At 39.4% G+C, this 16,155-nt stretch overlaps 1 protein-coding gene across 1 annotated transcript in view; it reads right to left on the reverse strand.

The window, feature by feature from the left end:
* Positions 1-16,155, reverse strand: part of DSCAM (DS cell adhesion molecule) — a 379,165-nt gene that overhangs the window by 86,912 nt on the left and 276,098 nt on the right. The window contains exons 14-17 of the mRNA XM_030451268.1: positions 13,954-14,121; positions 8,663-8,733; positions 2,224-2,464; positions 638-784 (exon numbers count right to left, since the gene is read on the reverse strand). Of these exons, the coding sequence (XP_030307128.1) occupies positions 638-784; positions 2,224-2,464; positions 8,663-8,733; positions 13,954-14,121 (627 nt within the window). The remainder of the gene's footprint in view (positions 1-637; positions 785-2,223; positions 2,465-8,662; positions 8,734-13,953; positions 14,122-16,155) is intronic.

The following is a 16,155-nucleotide window of genomic DNA, read 5'->3' on the forward strand; positions in this document are numbered from 1 at the left end:
GAATTATCATCATGTGATTAATTGCAGATTAATTTGCTATCTCATTTCTCCTTTGATCATTTCACTCATCCTCTGCTCAGAAATCTTACTTCCCTAGGAATTATGCTAAGATTAAAAAAAAAAGCACAACAGGTAAGGCCAGTATGAATGTAACCATCTTTTTCAAAAATATTTGCTTCATTTGTCCTCAGCTATGGAGATGAAATAGATCCTTTCAAAAAATAAGCAGTAACCTCTCAAGTAGACAACTACTTAAGCAAGCAGAAAACCAATCAAGCTAAAATAAAACACAAGGATGGGCAGGTATGTTTCATGTTCATATCACCATTCTTTATAAAAGCAACCTGCTCTACTCTGTGCCTGAGATGAAATGTGCTCAGGTCATTTTGGGCAGCAGGACAGGCCTATGGAGTGGTACAAACCCACGGCAGAGTCCTTCCCCCAGGACCCTCTGGGCAGCTTTGCAATGCCTGCTGCTCCTGCTACTCTGTTAAAATTCTACAGAAAAATAGATTCCTTCACAGGTAGATGGAGCTTTCTCTGAACCAAATAGAAAAGGAAGTGCAATGCATTCAGGGCAGAGAGGATATGAAAGTCACATGCAGCTTGTTACTTGGTAATAGTTGATTCCTCTCACCTCCATCCAAGAGATTGGCCCAGTAGATAACCCTGAATCCTTGCAGAATCCCATTCAGGGTTTCTTTTGCCAAGGTTGACCAGGAAATAGAGATGGTTTCTGGTGACGTGGCAGTGGCTTGTACATTCCCTGGAGGGCAGCTGGGTACTGGAATGAGATTTTCACCATTTAAACTTGAATACCATTCAATGTTTATCCTTTAGCTCCCCTTTCGATTTCCATTGCTATCCCACCACCCGTTACTTAAGCAGTCACACACTCTTAGCAATGTAAAACCTTTATTCTTGCTACAATCCATGTGTTTCTGCAAGGGCAGCTGATTTCCCTGGAATGACTTCTGATGTACTGCTTTTCCACTTGCTGACTTGTCCTGTAATAGGTTTTTTGTCACTTATTTTGAAAAACGAAATGTGACCTTGTGCTGAAAGATGCAGAATATCCTTTAAGCAGTTGGAATTTATTTTCTAAAGTTTGCAGCTGAATTGTCATCTTTCTGGACAATCCTAATGTCCCTTTAAAAGTGGTGATGCAGGGGAGGTGTCAACTTCTTTAAAAAATATTGGAAAAAATGTTCATAAAATATTTTCACTGACATTTAGAAAAACTGGAAAAAGTCAGACAAATCTAAAGCATTTTCTTTTGAACATTTAGTGTCAAAGCAATAAAGCTGTATTAGTACTTAGCATTTCTTTTAAAGTTCATGACATCTTTAATTCTGGGGATTCAGAATTATTTGATTCTGGGAATTCAATAATGACCAAAAAAACCCCAAACTGACCCTCAAATTACTAAGAAATATAGGTATGCTGGGTTCTGAAGGGAAAAAAAAATCCCACCACTATTTATTATAATACAAAATATATGCATACATGAGTATATTTCCTTCTGGGGTGTTGCAGTGATCTGTCTAGGCAGAGAAACACTTAAGGTAAATGAAAACCACCAGCGTTACATGGAGCATATGCTTCCAAATCTGTAGCTCCTGAAAATATTAGATGTGTGCTACTACATTTCTCCCGTGTAAAAAGTCATATTTTTAGCTGGCATTGACTTCAGTACACTGACAGCAACTTGCAGTAGCTGAAATTGTGACCTAAGCTATCATTTAGAGTTATTTGCTCTTATACTCCTCTAGAATATTTGGACTCTTTTTAGATGTGGAATCTTTTTTTTCCACAAGAGGACTCCCTCTTGTTGTTTGAGAATTACTTTTTATGCACTTTGGTAAAAAACACAACTAAATTGTTTCTTGGACTAGACAAGTTACATTTTTTCTGAAAGTTCCATGATTTTTCTCTAATTACTTTGTACATCCTTGAAAAAAAAAAAAGCGCATTGATCTTTGTGCTGACAACATAAAGCATTGTGCATTACAAGAGCTCAAGGTTTCACAGCAGATTAATTTGAAAACAAAAGAAACCCAACAAAATTAACAGTAACACCTCACCTTTCAGAGTTCTTCTATTCTTTTATCATGCCCACCATAATAATCACTAATTAAGCAACAAATGTAACAAGGTAAAAAAAGAAAAAAAAAAAAAAAAAAGAAATTTAAATCCCATGATAGCTGTTTGCCTAAGACCTACCATCCTCAAGAGTAGTGGTGATGATTTCCTGAGAAGAAGGTCCTATTCCAGCCCGGTTACAAGCTTGGACTACCATGCCATACTGGGTGAATTTTTTCAGGTTATTCAGTGTATAAACTTCACTGTCTCCAGTGGTATCAATAGTGATGATGTTGAACTGAAAATTGCCCCCTGCACTGTACTCCCGATAACCTATCTGGTATCCACGGATAATTCCATTTTGTAGGTGCTTCTTTGGGGCCTAGGTAGAAAATGAAAGATTACACATTAAGTACACATCTCTGAAGTCAAATTGATTCCTTTAAGATTTTTGAAATATACACAAAGGCAATTTTTTTTTCCCTACTGAATCCAAATCTATTGCTAGGTAACAATTAAAAAATACTCCCTGCACATGAAGTATAACTTATAATGATAAATATAACTTTATGATAAATAAATTTCTGGTGGAGTTATTTTTCTAATTTGTGTGACTTTTTGTGCTAAAGACCTTTAAATGGTTCATATGCAGAAAAATATAAGAAGAAATTCTTGAGTTATAACTGGAATTTATAATATTTTTTTGTTTTATCAGGTGAATCAATCAAAGCTGAGTTAATAAGGGTATATTTGCATTACAGGCTTACTATTCATTACTAATTGTGTTTTTTCCAGAAGCCTTCACTATTCATTAGTCAAGTCTTTAGTAAGGCATTTATTGATCTGTTGAAGGCAGTCACATAAGTTTATTCAGCTAGATGCATCTGGAAAATTTTATGCTGTGCTTTGAAATACGCTTCTGTTCATTCAGTGTGTAGTGTGGAAAGATGATTAGATAATGAGTGCTGAAGTTGATAATGAATTGGAAAGCAGAGATTTGCATACTTAATAGCTACTAAAACAAGGTGTACAATATCTGGGATTCAAGAATACGGACAGTACAAAATCGTTGGCTGTAATTATGTGCCATATTTCTCAGGCAAGATTGCCTCTACCTGACTAGTGGAAATAATTGCTGTAGTCAGCAACATAAAATGTAGTTGAGACAAAAACTAGGATTGGACAGGGAGAAAGCCTGTTATTGACAGACATATCTATTAAAATTCCATTTAAATAGTGCTGGACGAATTTCAAAATGTTATAATGTGTTCAGGCTGATTATCTACATAGATGAGGTATAATTAGTATAAACACTTTAAGGCACAATTTATAATCTATGGGAAAAAAAAAATAAAATTCTCTTCTAAATCCTCCAGACCTCTTTCAAATTCCTGTCAGATGCCCACAAGCTCATATGTTCCACTGACCATAAAAAAGGTCTACGTGACATCGTTTATTGGCGATGAGTTAAACCAGCAGAGACAGCAATTCCAGTTGTTACTATATCCCATTAAATCTACTGAGGAACACATTCTCAAGAAGAATGCTCCTTTCTGCCACAGGACCAGTCTTTTTCAGAGAGTTTATCATCCTCTGGTCTAAAGTCTACCTGGAGCTAATAAAAGCAGTGTGGGATTTGTTTTTCATCCACTACCAACAAATCATTGCTCTATGAAAGCCAGCACCCTCTCCATATTTAAAAGGTATCACTGGATGGATCTGACATTGAATTATCTCTTCAGATGCTTCATTTTTTTTTCTGCCTCCTGCCTTCAGAAACTGAAACAAGATTTGAAGGAGGGTTATGATTTCCACTGTAGTTCTTTGTAGTGAAATGAGGCAACCAGGTGCCACTAATTCCCAGGGAGTGGGCGTGAGCTTGTGTCAAGCCCACCTGTGCCTGGTTAGGGCAGGCCCCCACTGCGCATGAGCAGGACCAGGGGGCCAATAAAAGGTGAGACCTGAGACACAGGCTCAGCTCAGTCCTGAGCATGCTTTGCAGAGAGGTCAGTCGCTCTCGGAGCACTGTATTACCTTCATTGTGCCACTAGCGCTCATCGCCCTCAGGGTGAGGCTCTGAGGAGTCTCGAACTTGGGGCCTCGGCATTGCGGTATTGTGTATTAGCCGGCTGCACCACCAGAGCCTCACCCTAAGGGTGATGAGCACTAGTGGTGCAATGAAGGTAGTGCAGTGCTCTGAGAGCGACTGACCTCTCTGCAGACGTGCTCAGGACTGAGCTGAGCCTGTGTCTTAGGCCTCACCTTTTATTGACCCCCTGGTCCTGCTCATGCGCAATGGGGGCCCACCCTAATCAGGCACAGGTGAGCTTGACACAAGCTCATGCTCACTCCCTGGCAATTAGTGGCACCTGGTTGCCTCGTTTCACTACAGTTCTTCAGTTCCTCTGGCAACCTTAAACTCTCTGCAAGTGTGGTACTGCCTGTCCAGATGTAAATGACAAAAACAGGAGGTCCAGGTCTTTAGTGCCCTGTAAAGCACTGCAGGGACTAGAACTATCTATTTGGAATCCAGGTCTGTAATTGTTTCTTGTTCAAATACTGCCATGTCCTGTGAACAAAATACAAAACCAACCCAACAACAAAACAAAACAACCCAAACTTCTTTAAAATCATGTAGGTCTTCTATTAAAAAAACCACATTTTTTGCAAATACGTTGCCTAAACTGAACAACGGCATGGCTTCATGTTCTTTATATGGTTACAAAAGGTGTGGTTTTTTAATTTGGACTGTGGAGTGGAAACAAAAGTCAGATTTTTTTGGTTTGTTTTGTTTGAGATTCAGATACTTTCATAAGATAAAGCTGTTTCATTACGTCCATGAAGAGAATAAATTCATCACATTTAAATTAATTTTTTGTTTCATTAGTCGAAGGATTTTGAATTCTGTTACTAGCCATGGCATTTAGCACAGTGCATACATTTGTATAGTCATTGTCAGTGTTGATGAGAAGGGGCAGAAAGACTGAAATAACTAACATCTCCCTTGTAAAATACTACAAGAGAAAAAAAAAGTTTTTCTAAGTGAGAATTCCTGTTTCATTCCCATTCTGTCTGTACCATTTTAAACTACCAAAAAATGTTGAGTATTATTTAAAAATTCAATCTGAAACAGTGTTCTATGTAGATATACTGAAATGGGATTTAATAGATCACAGACCTATAAAACTTTGCTTAACTAGGATTTTCTAAAAGTAGGCTAAGATAAACCTTAAAGGAAGATTAATGACAGCAGCAAGCTGCAGAAATAAAACTTTATACAAGATGAAAGATAATTGATGTGTTATTCTCTTCTCCCTTCACTGTTATTGACACTATATTTAAATTAGATTTGCCAACTTTAAATAAAACTATGGTTCTCAGCACAATCCCTTTTTGTATAATGCCATCAGAGATTTTCATGCCAAAAGCTCCACATGCCTCCAATATAAAAATGACCAGTTTATTACTGAGCTTTGTTTTCTTCCCTTTTTTGCCTCCCTGACAATATAGAATTGATCTTATGGGATATTACTTTGTTCTTAAGTACTTTGTGTTACACAATGCATTAAGTTCCTTCTGCATGACAGTGCATCATAGGGACCTATCCAAATTCAGGATTCAGCATGGGACAGAACTATGGTATACCTGGGGGACCATCTTAAAAGTAACTTACTGAATAACCGAGTAAAACTGCTCTCTGTCCAGGAGAAAACTAAAATAATCTAAGGGAAGTTAAGAGGTTCCCCCCTGAATTGGGACTTCTTAATTACAGAGACTTCTCAATCAGCTGTTGCAAGTTGTCATTTGGGAAATAATTCTTTCAGTAAAGGTAGGACTGCACAAGCAGTAAACTTTCAGGAAAGCATCTCAGTGACTTTTGTCTGCAAAGGAGCTTCAAAGTCAAGGAAAACATTTAGATTTAACTATGTCTGGCACCACAGAGAAGCTTAGAACTCATCAGATGAGCTAACCTACCAGCAGATACAGCAATGACTGCAAATCAAGGAATGCAGCTGCATTTGGAAGCTGATCACACAGAGGTTTGACAGCACGAAGACCATACTGATCAGAATTTCAGTCAAGTGCTGGGAGTAGCTTTTAGTGACCATCCTTTTACAAGCAGACCTCCAGAGTTTCTGCTGCTTGAAAAACAGCACCTCATGGGGTCTTGTGGCTACTTCTGTCTAGAGACAGCAGCACCTTCCTGCCACTTCCCTAGAGAACACAGTACCAGCAGCATCTCACTGCCAAAGCACTTTCATGATTCTTGACCACATCAGATCCTGCTGGTCAATAAGTTAAAAGATTTAACAGATTTAACAGAGAATAGGTATATAGGAATCATATTCTGAACAGTCAGAGGAGCCTGAGCAGTCCACAGCAAACTCCAAATGTCCAGCCAGCATCTGCACAATTTATGGGAACAGGTTCAACCTCGAGTGCATAGATCTGGAAGCATGGACCCACCCTTCTGGGTCTGGATATAGGCTGCATGAGTACAAGCAGACATTTCCAAGGTCACAGGTAGCTCACCCCTTAAGCTCCAATTGTATAAAAATATCTCTACAGTCAGCTCACAAGACTTGCCAGGGCAATGGAGAATATATTCAATACATGGCTCGTTTCTGTGGGTATTTTCTTGTGTTAGATACACAACAAGTATTCACAAACCAATTTCCAAACATGGTTTTGGGAATTCAACTCCATCTACTCTTTTAATATGCTTCTACTCTTCAGACAACACCTAGAGATCAGGACAGCAGGTTGTACCTGAAGTGGCCTGGGAATACAAATTTAAACATATTTTAGACAATGTGATTAAAATGTGTGATTTTTTTGTTGTTGTTGTTCTGTGGCTGCTCACGCATACTTGCATCTATGAAATTTAATGACAAGTCTTCAGAAGTGCAAATGGCTGCTCTAAATTCCAGCAGTGAACCAATAGTACCTGTCTTCACTTGTTGCTTTTGAAAATAACTACCAAAGTGAACTTTAAAAAAGCAAGCAAAACCTTTCGATCAGCCTACCCATATATCCATTAAAAAAACCAAATTCATGTGTAGAAGCTTGGAGGTTAATTTATACTAGGTCTGATGGCAGTAACATTTATTGAGTGTTTTAAAAAAAAGTTAACCTGTTAAGCTTTTATTTCAGTTGCTGAGAATCACTGCAGACTGAATTGCTTCAGTAGGTATTTCCTTTGCTCTACTGACTGTGCTGCAGTAAATCCATGCTTTACATATATGCCTTTTATAAAGAGATCATCGTGTTTCATTTAAACCATCAGGCAAGCCTGTGTCTAGTGATCAGAAGCCCTTCATTTTTGGAAACCATTTGACGAAAACCAGCAGTGATACAAGTTTGAGATGTGAATAAGGGCCAAGAATCAGCACTGTGTTTGTAACTTGTACATGAGGTCTGATAAGGACTACTGCTTTTCAAGCTTAATATTGAAATGTCTCATCAAAACAGAATTTTTAATCCATCATTTTTCAACCACCACTGATCTACTAAAAAAATCTTGACAGCTGAGGTCCCTCTGTACTAGTGAGATACCTCAGTAATTATATGTCCACCTGCAATTTACTGAGATTGTGCACTGTACAAACTTGTCTTTTCAGGATTCAACTCAAAAAAGCACCCCACAGTTATTAGTTATTTATACAATCAATAAGCAGGAGCTCACTGTTACTATTCTGACTTTCTACATGGTCCATATCAATGTGCAAAATACACATTATCCACACTTACAGGAGTAATTAACATCACTGTAGAAATGAATGACAGGTATGTCACCATTCCACTCCAGCACTTAACACTACACATTTTAGAAGCTTAAATATATAGAATTATCAATATGATTTGTCAAGTGCCATTCATACTGAGATTACACTACTGTGATTAGATATCTTTATTCTGTCTGCTACAATTTACAAGCAGTATCTAGTACAAAACCATTTAGTACATGATTTAAGTACCTCTGATATCATATTGAAAGCTTTTAAAACATTCTGTGGTTGTCAAAACACTGAGCAAAAAAAATCTGGAAAAAAATGAGTTGCAAGACATGCCAGATTTTTAAATAATATCAGTTGCTGATACTTTTAAATCAGATGCTCTGATTCATTAATTTTCATGAGCTATGCTGAGACACTATATGCTCTTTCTGTGCAGACATGCCCTCAGTAAGGCCCTGTCCCAGATTCCATTGCAATGCAAAAAAATCTCCCATTGGATCGAACAGTTTGGAGTTTGTCCAAACCACACTGAAATTCAGTAAGTGCCCATTTTCCAAGCACATAGCCTTATCTTTGAAAGGAAGAAGGAAATGCTATTGTAGTAAATGTTATTGTCATCAGTACAGGGAAGAGGCTGCTACTATTACTCTCCAGTGCAATGTTCTTCCTTTGCATAATGCACCAGTCTTAATGGCTATTATCATATTTTCTGGCAAGGGTATCTGTGAGGTGTCTCCCAAAGAAAATAGCTGATCTACAGTTGTTGTAATACTCCCATCAATGAGACCTCTTTGAATGCACCAGAATATTGTCGGTCTATATTCATGGCTGTGTGTATTTACCTTCCAAGTTACTCTAATGCTCTGTGAAGATATAGGCTCCAGCTGGACATCCTGAGGTGGACCATCAGGAGCTGTAAAGAGAGAAGACAGATAGATCAAAACTGGTTCACACAGCATACAAAATTCAGCACTTCATATGAGATGTCACCAACTTACCACACCAACATCACAAAGATTTGGATGGAGTCAATGTCATAGGACAATTGAAGACACCATTTCATCTTACAAAACCAGGGCCTAGAATCTTCCCTATTTATTCATCACCTTCAGCCATTAGTGAAATACAACACATGTCAAAACTTAGCATCCTTGCAAATAGAATAAGAGTGAATAATAGGGACTTTCCTTGTTTAGCAATATGCTTACAATGCTGTTCCTGTTTTCTAAATAGGCAAGACATCTTTTCTGCTGTCAGAACCCCGTAGGTGATAGAAAGGTAGCAGAACCCACTTGGAACTCTTTGAACAGTGTGCTCAGGGAGGTGGTGGAGTCACCGTTCCTGGGGGCGTTCAAAAATCAGGTAGACATGGTGATTTGGGATGGGATTTGGTGGTTAAGGTGATGTAGGACTGACGGTTGGACCCAATTATGTTGAAGATCTTTCCAACCATGATTCTATGATTTGAAAAAAGATGATAGAGGAGCTCCTCAGCTGGCCTTCATCATGTCACAAACTTTCCAGCAGGATCCCCTTTGTTCCCTAGAGACTGAGCATATTCAGTCAAACACACACAAAACACTGCACACTTTGCCCTCTCCCCCTCCCCAGTGTAAGTATCCCAGCCTACAAATCAGGCAAAAAACTACCTGCTTAGATGGAAAAAGCAGACCCTAGCTCCTGCCTGAGTCAGGATGAGCTTCTTTCACTATTGATAGGCTGCCAAGGGTCTGCATCATGCTTTAAAGGCAAGTGAAGAAGAAGGTCCTGAATCTAGGAGAGCCTATTTGTAATCTGGGCAGGTACAAAGCAGATCAAGAATTGGCTGGTATTGAACTGAGAGGCGTGAAGTAAATTCCTTCTCAGCGAGGTAAATCACTGTAGAAGAAAGATCTGAAGAGTAATCTTGGGCTGCTGTAGAGGGTTCCCTTGATGCAGGAGATAGCCTCAGAAAAAGGTACTAAATTATGTTTAATAGCACGATAAATGAAGCAAAGCAATACAAAGGGTGAGATGGGGCTGTTAGAGGAGGATCTGCAGTAAATGACAGCTGTGATGAAAGGAACCAGAACATTTTGCTATACCTGATGAAAGCAAGAGAGACCCAGAATACAGCCTATAATATGTTTAAGTTATTAAATATACCCTATTTGGTGTAATTCTTGATGTCCCTCATCTGTGAAATTTTCAAAGGCTGAAAGAACTTAATTCCCACTCCTCTTTCATTAATACACAAGGAGAAGAGGGAAAGGTCCACTGGCAAAAAATGAGGCCTCCCTGATTTTTTTTAATTTTGTCCTTGATACTGACCCCTTGTTGATGAACATCAATGCTATTTCTCCAAGCACATTATAATGTGGTGGAATTTGAGCAAAGCATTTGATCCTTACAATGGGGTTTAAATCGTCTCTTTAAAATCTTGACACTTCCTTAAAAAACTCTGTATGTTTTTACAGATGTGAGCAGTTCACTGTTCCCACCATACCATAATGAAATGTTAAGTAATGAGCAATTTATTTTACATATTTAATGTCATACAGAGTTTGTGACAAAGACATGAAGAAAACCCAGATATCCCAGCTTCCTTTATTGATTTCAGTATTAAAAAAGAGCTGCAGTGCTTTTGTTTTTCTGACAAGTGTTATCGCAAGTGCACTTACAGTCTGTTTTTCAACACAGGAGCTAACTTTGGTTTTACAGAGGGGCAGATGAGCTCTGCAAGCTTTGAAACCAGGCCATTCTTGACTATCCTTTTGCTCAGAGACCCTTTACAGTTTGCTTTCTAATAGCTGGTGCTGGGCAATTCAGGTTCCTGTAATAGACATTCTGGACCCCCTTGCCAACAGCATGGTTAGAGCTGTTCAGTTTCTATGATGCCTTTCCTGGATGTTTATTTTGCTCCCTTCTCATTACCTTCTCCCTCATTCCTTGCTTCCATGCTGTTCTCTGTTTCCTATTGTAAAAGCAGAGAACAGAAATAAACAGTGATCAAAAGCTGATGCTCCTGTACATTGCTTACCACTTGAAATCAAAATCCAGGAGAAAAACATCACATACTCAGCCTAAGCCTGACCTCCTCTATTCTGATTGTTCCCTAGGTAGATCAGTAACTTTTGAATACAGTTCCACACTGCTGCTCTTTTTCCCAAAATAGAGAGCTCCTTAAAAGACAGATGCAAACAGATCAATTATTTGGAAACTTTGTTACAAAGAACAGAATAAAATTAGATTTTAAGGTTAAATCTCGTTCACATGGAAGATTTTTATTGTTTTTTTATGGTTTCAAGGCCAGCAGATGATACTGACATTATAATTATCAGTCAGGAAAAACTCAGCAAGTAAGAAATATTCTAAATGTGGGTGAATGACAGAGAATGAGAGAGTAGAACCAAGACCCACCCCTCTATTTTGATGTATATGCACAAGGAGGGATGGGTATTTTGGGGATATTGATGATGCTAGCATGGACAGTCTGTTTTCTTCAGTCATTTCACATTTTCATTGAACAAAACAAGGTAAACAACACATTCAAATCATAAGTATTTTGCAAACAAACTGTTCACTGCTAGTAAAATTGTTCACTGAATGCTCATAAAAATTTGAATTCTCTTCAGACCTTTCCTTCCAGTAGGATGAAAAAAGACACCTGGCAAAAAACAAGAAATGCAGCTCATGTTGCCTTCTGCTTACTCTGCTTTGCACTGTGAGCCCTTGTGTCCTGTTCTTCAAAAAGCCCCTCAGAACCAAAATCATGTTCTCCTGAGAAGGGGTTTATTTTCACTGTAGTAAATTCACCCATAGAGATAATGAGTGGGAATTGCACAGCTGTATGCACATGAGATGGACTGAAAATTGGTCACTGAGTATTAAAGTCTAGACAAAGATGAATATTGAAAAAGATGCAGGATTTTCACTGCCAGGACACAGTCACCCTTATACTTGCATTACATTTTTTTTTTCCTCCCCAGACCCCCAAAGAAGGAATCATTGCTCACTTAGCATAAGATAACAGGAAAAATAAAATCAGAAAGATAAAAATGTCATTTTAAAATACAAACGACCAAGCGCCTATCTGGTCAACACCTTTCAGAGTAATTCTACCCAGTTTCATAGCTTAGGGTGCTGAAGCTGCTTGGATAACTCTCAACTGTACACCTTTATACATTGCATGTAATAGTACTGTGCTTCTGTCAGAAGTATTTATGGCCTTTCAGTTTTTCCAATCCTAATGGCTGAAATAGGGAGCTTTACCCCTCCACTTATCCATAACTCTTCTACTCTCACAGGTAATATGGAGACCTTGGGATATAGTAACAAGGCCCTGCTGTCCTTATCCATCTGCCACATCTGCTAGCCCTGAGAACTAAAAATAAGGTGGTACTGGAAGGCAGCAGTTTGAGTGGCTCCATCAATCAAAGTGGAAATGCCTGAATATCCCTCCTGGTGCAGAAACCTGTCGGGATGCAGAAGAATACATGGCGACAAAGAATGGGAGTGTGACATTAACTAATGACAACCAACAGTCTTCTACAGTAATCAGAAACCTAAATGGAGATAGGGTAGTGGATGGAAGACCAAAGGAAGATAGGATTCATAAGGATCATAGAATCATAGAATAATTTGGGTTGGAAGGGACCTCTAAAGGTCATCTAGTCCAACCCCCTGCAGTAAGCAGGGACATCCTCAGCTAGATCAGGGTGCTCAGAGCCTGATCAAGCCTCACCTTGAATATCTCCAGGGATGAGGCCTCAACCACCTCCCTGGGCAACCTGTTCCATTTTTCCACCGCCCTCATGGTAAAGAACTTTTTCTTAACATGCAGTCTAAATCTACTCTTCTCCAGTTAAAAACTATTGCCCCTCATCCTATCACTACAGGCCCTTGCAAACAGCTCCTCTCCAGCCTTCCTGAAGGCCCCTCCAGGTACTGGAAGGTCACTATTGGGTCTCCCCAGATCCTTCTCTTCTCCGGGCTGAACAACCCCAGCTCCCTCAGACTGTCTTTGTAGGAGAGGTGTTCCAGCCCTCTGATCATTTCTGTAGCCCTCCTCTGGACCTGCTCCACCATGTCCATGTCCTCCCTGTATTAAGGTCTCCAGAGCTGGATGCAATACTGCAGGGGAGATCTTGCCAGAATAAAGTGGCAGAATCACCTCTGCTGGCCACACTCCTTTTGATGCAGCCCAGGATGCTATTGGCCTTCTCTGCAAATGTGCAGTTGGCTCATGTCCAGCTTTTCATCCACCAGCACCCCCAAGTCCTTTTCTGAGGGACTGTTTTCTAACACCTCATCCCGCAGCCTGTACCGATAGTGAGGATTGTTATGACCCAGATGCAGGGCCCTGCACTTGGTCTTGCTGAACCTCACAAGATTCACTTGGGCTTACCTCCCCAGGTCTTTCTGGATGACTTCTCATTCCTCTGGCTTATTGACAGCACCACTTAGCTTGGTGCCATCTGCAAACTTGCTGGTGGTGCATTTGATACCACTGTCTATATCACTAATAAAGATATTAAACAGTACAGGTCACAGTATAGACCCCTGAACAGCACCAGTTGTCAATGGTCTGCATCAGGACTTCGAGCTGTTGACCAGTAGCCTCTGCATGTGCCCATCCAGCCAATTCCTTATCCACTGAACAGTCCACCCATCAAATCCGTATCTCTCCAAGCTGGTGAGTAGGATATTGTGGGGGGCTATGTCAAAGGCCTTGCAGAATTCCAGATAGATTACATCCATAATCAATGTTGTCAGACAGGGCCAGCTTAAATTTCTTTACCTATACTAATACCTGGTCATCTGAGGCAAGCCACAGGACCCACAGGGGAGGAACCACCACTAAAATAGGATGCTGTTGATTGAGTTGTCTAACTTAATTACAGGCATGCCATTTCCAATACCTCAAGCTGAAAATTTGGAGCACAATTTCTTCTTTGACCACTAGATGCCACTGAACAGCTTTAATTACAGGCCTGCATGATGAAGTTGCAAAAGTCACAATGTTTTATGGGATCAGTTTGGTATTTCATCCCATGCAGCTGCAGCAACAAAAGCAGCATTTAAAGTAAAGACTCCTCACATCAAGGAGCAATTATTCCCAGAATGGTTTAGATACTACAAAACCAGAGCATACCTGCTTCATCAGTAGTAATGGTGAGCTCATTGCTGGCCTCACTCTTGCCAATATCATTCTTGGCATACATGCGGATGTTGTAAGTTGAAGAAGGGTGGAGGTCAATGATAGTGGCTTGGTTTAGTTGAGGAGAAACATCCTTGGTTCTCTGAACAGAATCCCAAGAGTCTGTTAAGTAAAAGATTGAAATAAAACAGAGGAAGAAAAGATAATATTAGTGTTTCTAACTCAAGCATGCAGTTAAGCATCCCCTCAGAGCAGGGATAGTGTCATTGCTGAATTACCACAGATAATGCCTGTTGCTACAAGCACATGGAGTGATCACCTTCCTTGATAGCATTCCCAGCTGCTCCAAGTGTAGTTCTGTGAATAATCTCAACCCCAGGTCCACCAACAAATCTGAAGAAATAGCTACTCCTTTGCTTTTTTTTGAGTGGGTAGTGAGAACAGCAAAGATTCCCCAGTTGTGTGTGTGTGTGTGTGTGTGTGTGTGTGTGTGTGTGTGTGAGGACATATTGGTATTTTACCATTGCTACCTTGGAACAACTGTAAAGATGGGAGCTGCTGTCCCAGAAATCCTCACTCAGAGAGAAGCTTGGCTGTGCTTCAAAAAGGGGGGAAAGAGAGTTCGTGAACAGGAATGGAGGGCTCTTGGACTAGCAGAGATAAGGTAGAACGTTTGATCTCAAACTCCAGGAGCTCAGACCACAGATGAACTGTGAGCGCGACCCTGGAACACTTTACTGACTTAGAGGTGGGGCTCAGCACCCTTCTGGACTGATGCTATGTTCCTAAGTCATGTCAGGCTACAGGAGCTGTTTAATATAAGGGAAATGTAGAATACTCTTAGCTTTTTCCATATACCGGTATAAGGAGGAGCACATTGCTATTATTCATGCTTACTATTTATCTGCCAGTTATGTTTTTAATAAATTCTCCAGAAATAGCATAGGAAAAAGGATGGAAATTGTCTAAACACAGTAACTCCTCCTTGTCATCCAAGCATTCAGCTGCTGCAGACAACATAAAGAGTGTATTTATTTAAAACATCTTGATGCAGTTTATGAGTAGCCATCCTTCTTTTCTTTCTTACTGCAGGCAATGTTCCTCCTTTAAGCTCAGCAGCCTCCTAAGGGGGATGTCACTGAAGGCTCTACAGGAGGGTTTTATGCTAAGGGTCACTGTAGGCAGGACTGCAGAAAGCTCAGCAGATATGAAAGATTATTTTAAAAATAGAAAGAACAAAGGTACAAAATATTTGCACATGCTGTGTAAATTCTTTTTTATATGAGCTTGCTAAAGATGCTCAATGACACATGAAACTCAGCTTTTTACAGAGCCTGTTTGTCTGTCTGGCTTAGTTTACCCAGAAAGCATTTAGGAATCAGACATTTAAGTACTAACCAAATTCACTTGAATTTATTTTTCCCTGGTAACTGAGTTCATCACAGCTCCCTATATAGGATACTGTAAGAAGCTTTAAAGGGGTTACCTGCAGGTAGTGCTGCCACAGTTTGCTTTCAAGTTGATTTCTTACACTTTACAGAACTTTAGCCAGCATTTACATTCTATTGTTTCAAATGTTATATGAACACAGAAAGAAATTCCGTCTTTTCCATTGTAACACACCAACAGGAAAGGAATTTACAAAAAGACACACTTGGTATGGAGAATGTGTTAAATCTAACCTGCCGAGGACAATAATTTCTTTTAATATAATCTGTGTATTATCAAATTGCTTAAGTAGTTTGAAATAGTGACCTCTAGGTGGTAGGACTATGAATTAAATATTAACTACAGAAAAAAAAAGTAAATTTGAAAAACTCTTGTAGCTCAGTAAATTAAGTAATGACATATCATGGAGAAAGATGAAAACTCAGTCTTCTTTAATCCTAAACATAGGTTTCCCATGTTTATTTATAACTAATGCATGGACTGCAGGAGTCTATTTTGTTTTATGTATTCCCTTTTTGAAGAGTAAAATAAACCAACAAAAGCAATTGCTCCAAAATGAGTCAGTCCAGAAAGAAAGCAACAAATTTCTCATCAAACCTGTTTTTAGTTTTATTAACATAAAAGAAAATAGTTTTTTGTTGTGGTTGGTTGGCTGTTTTTTCTGGCAAACCTTAAAGATGCTTGCCTATGTCCACATGGAGGGTAACTGAGATACTGATTCCTGATTTTTCTGTTTTATTGTTTCTT

The sequence above is a fragment of the Calypte anna genome, chromosome 1 (genome assembly GCF_003957555.1).
Source record: "Calypte anna isolate BGI_N300 chromosome 1, bCalAnn1_v1.p, whole genome shotgun sequence".
In the NCBI taxonomy this organism is placed as follows: domain Eukaryota; kingdom Metazoa; phylum Chordata; class Aves; order Apodiformes; family Trochilidae; genus Calypte; species Calypte anna.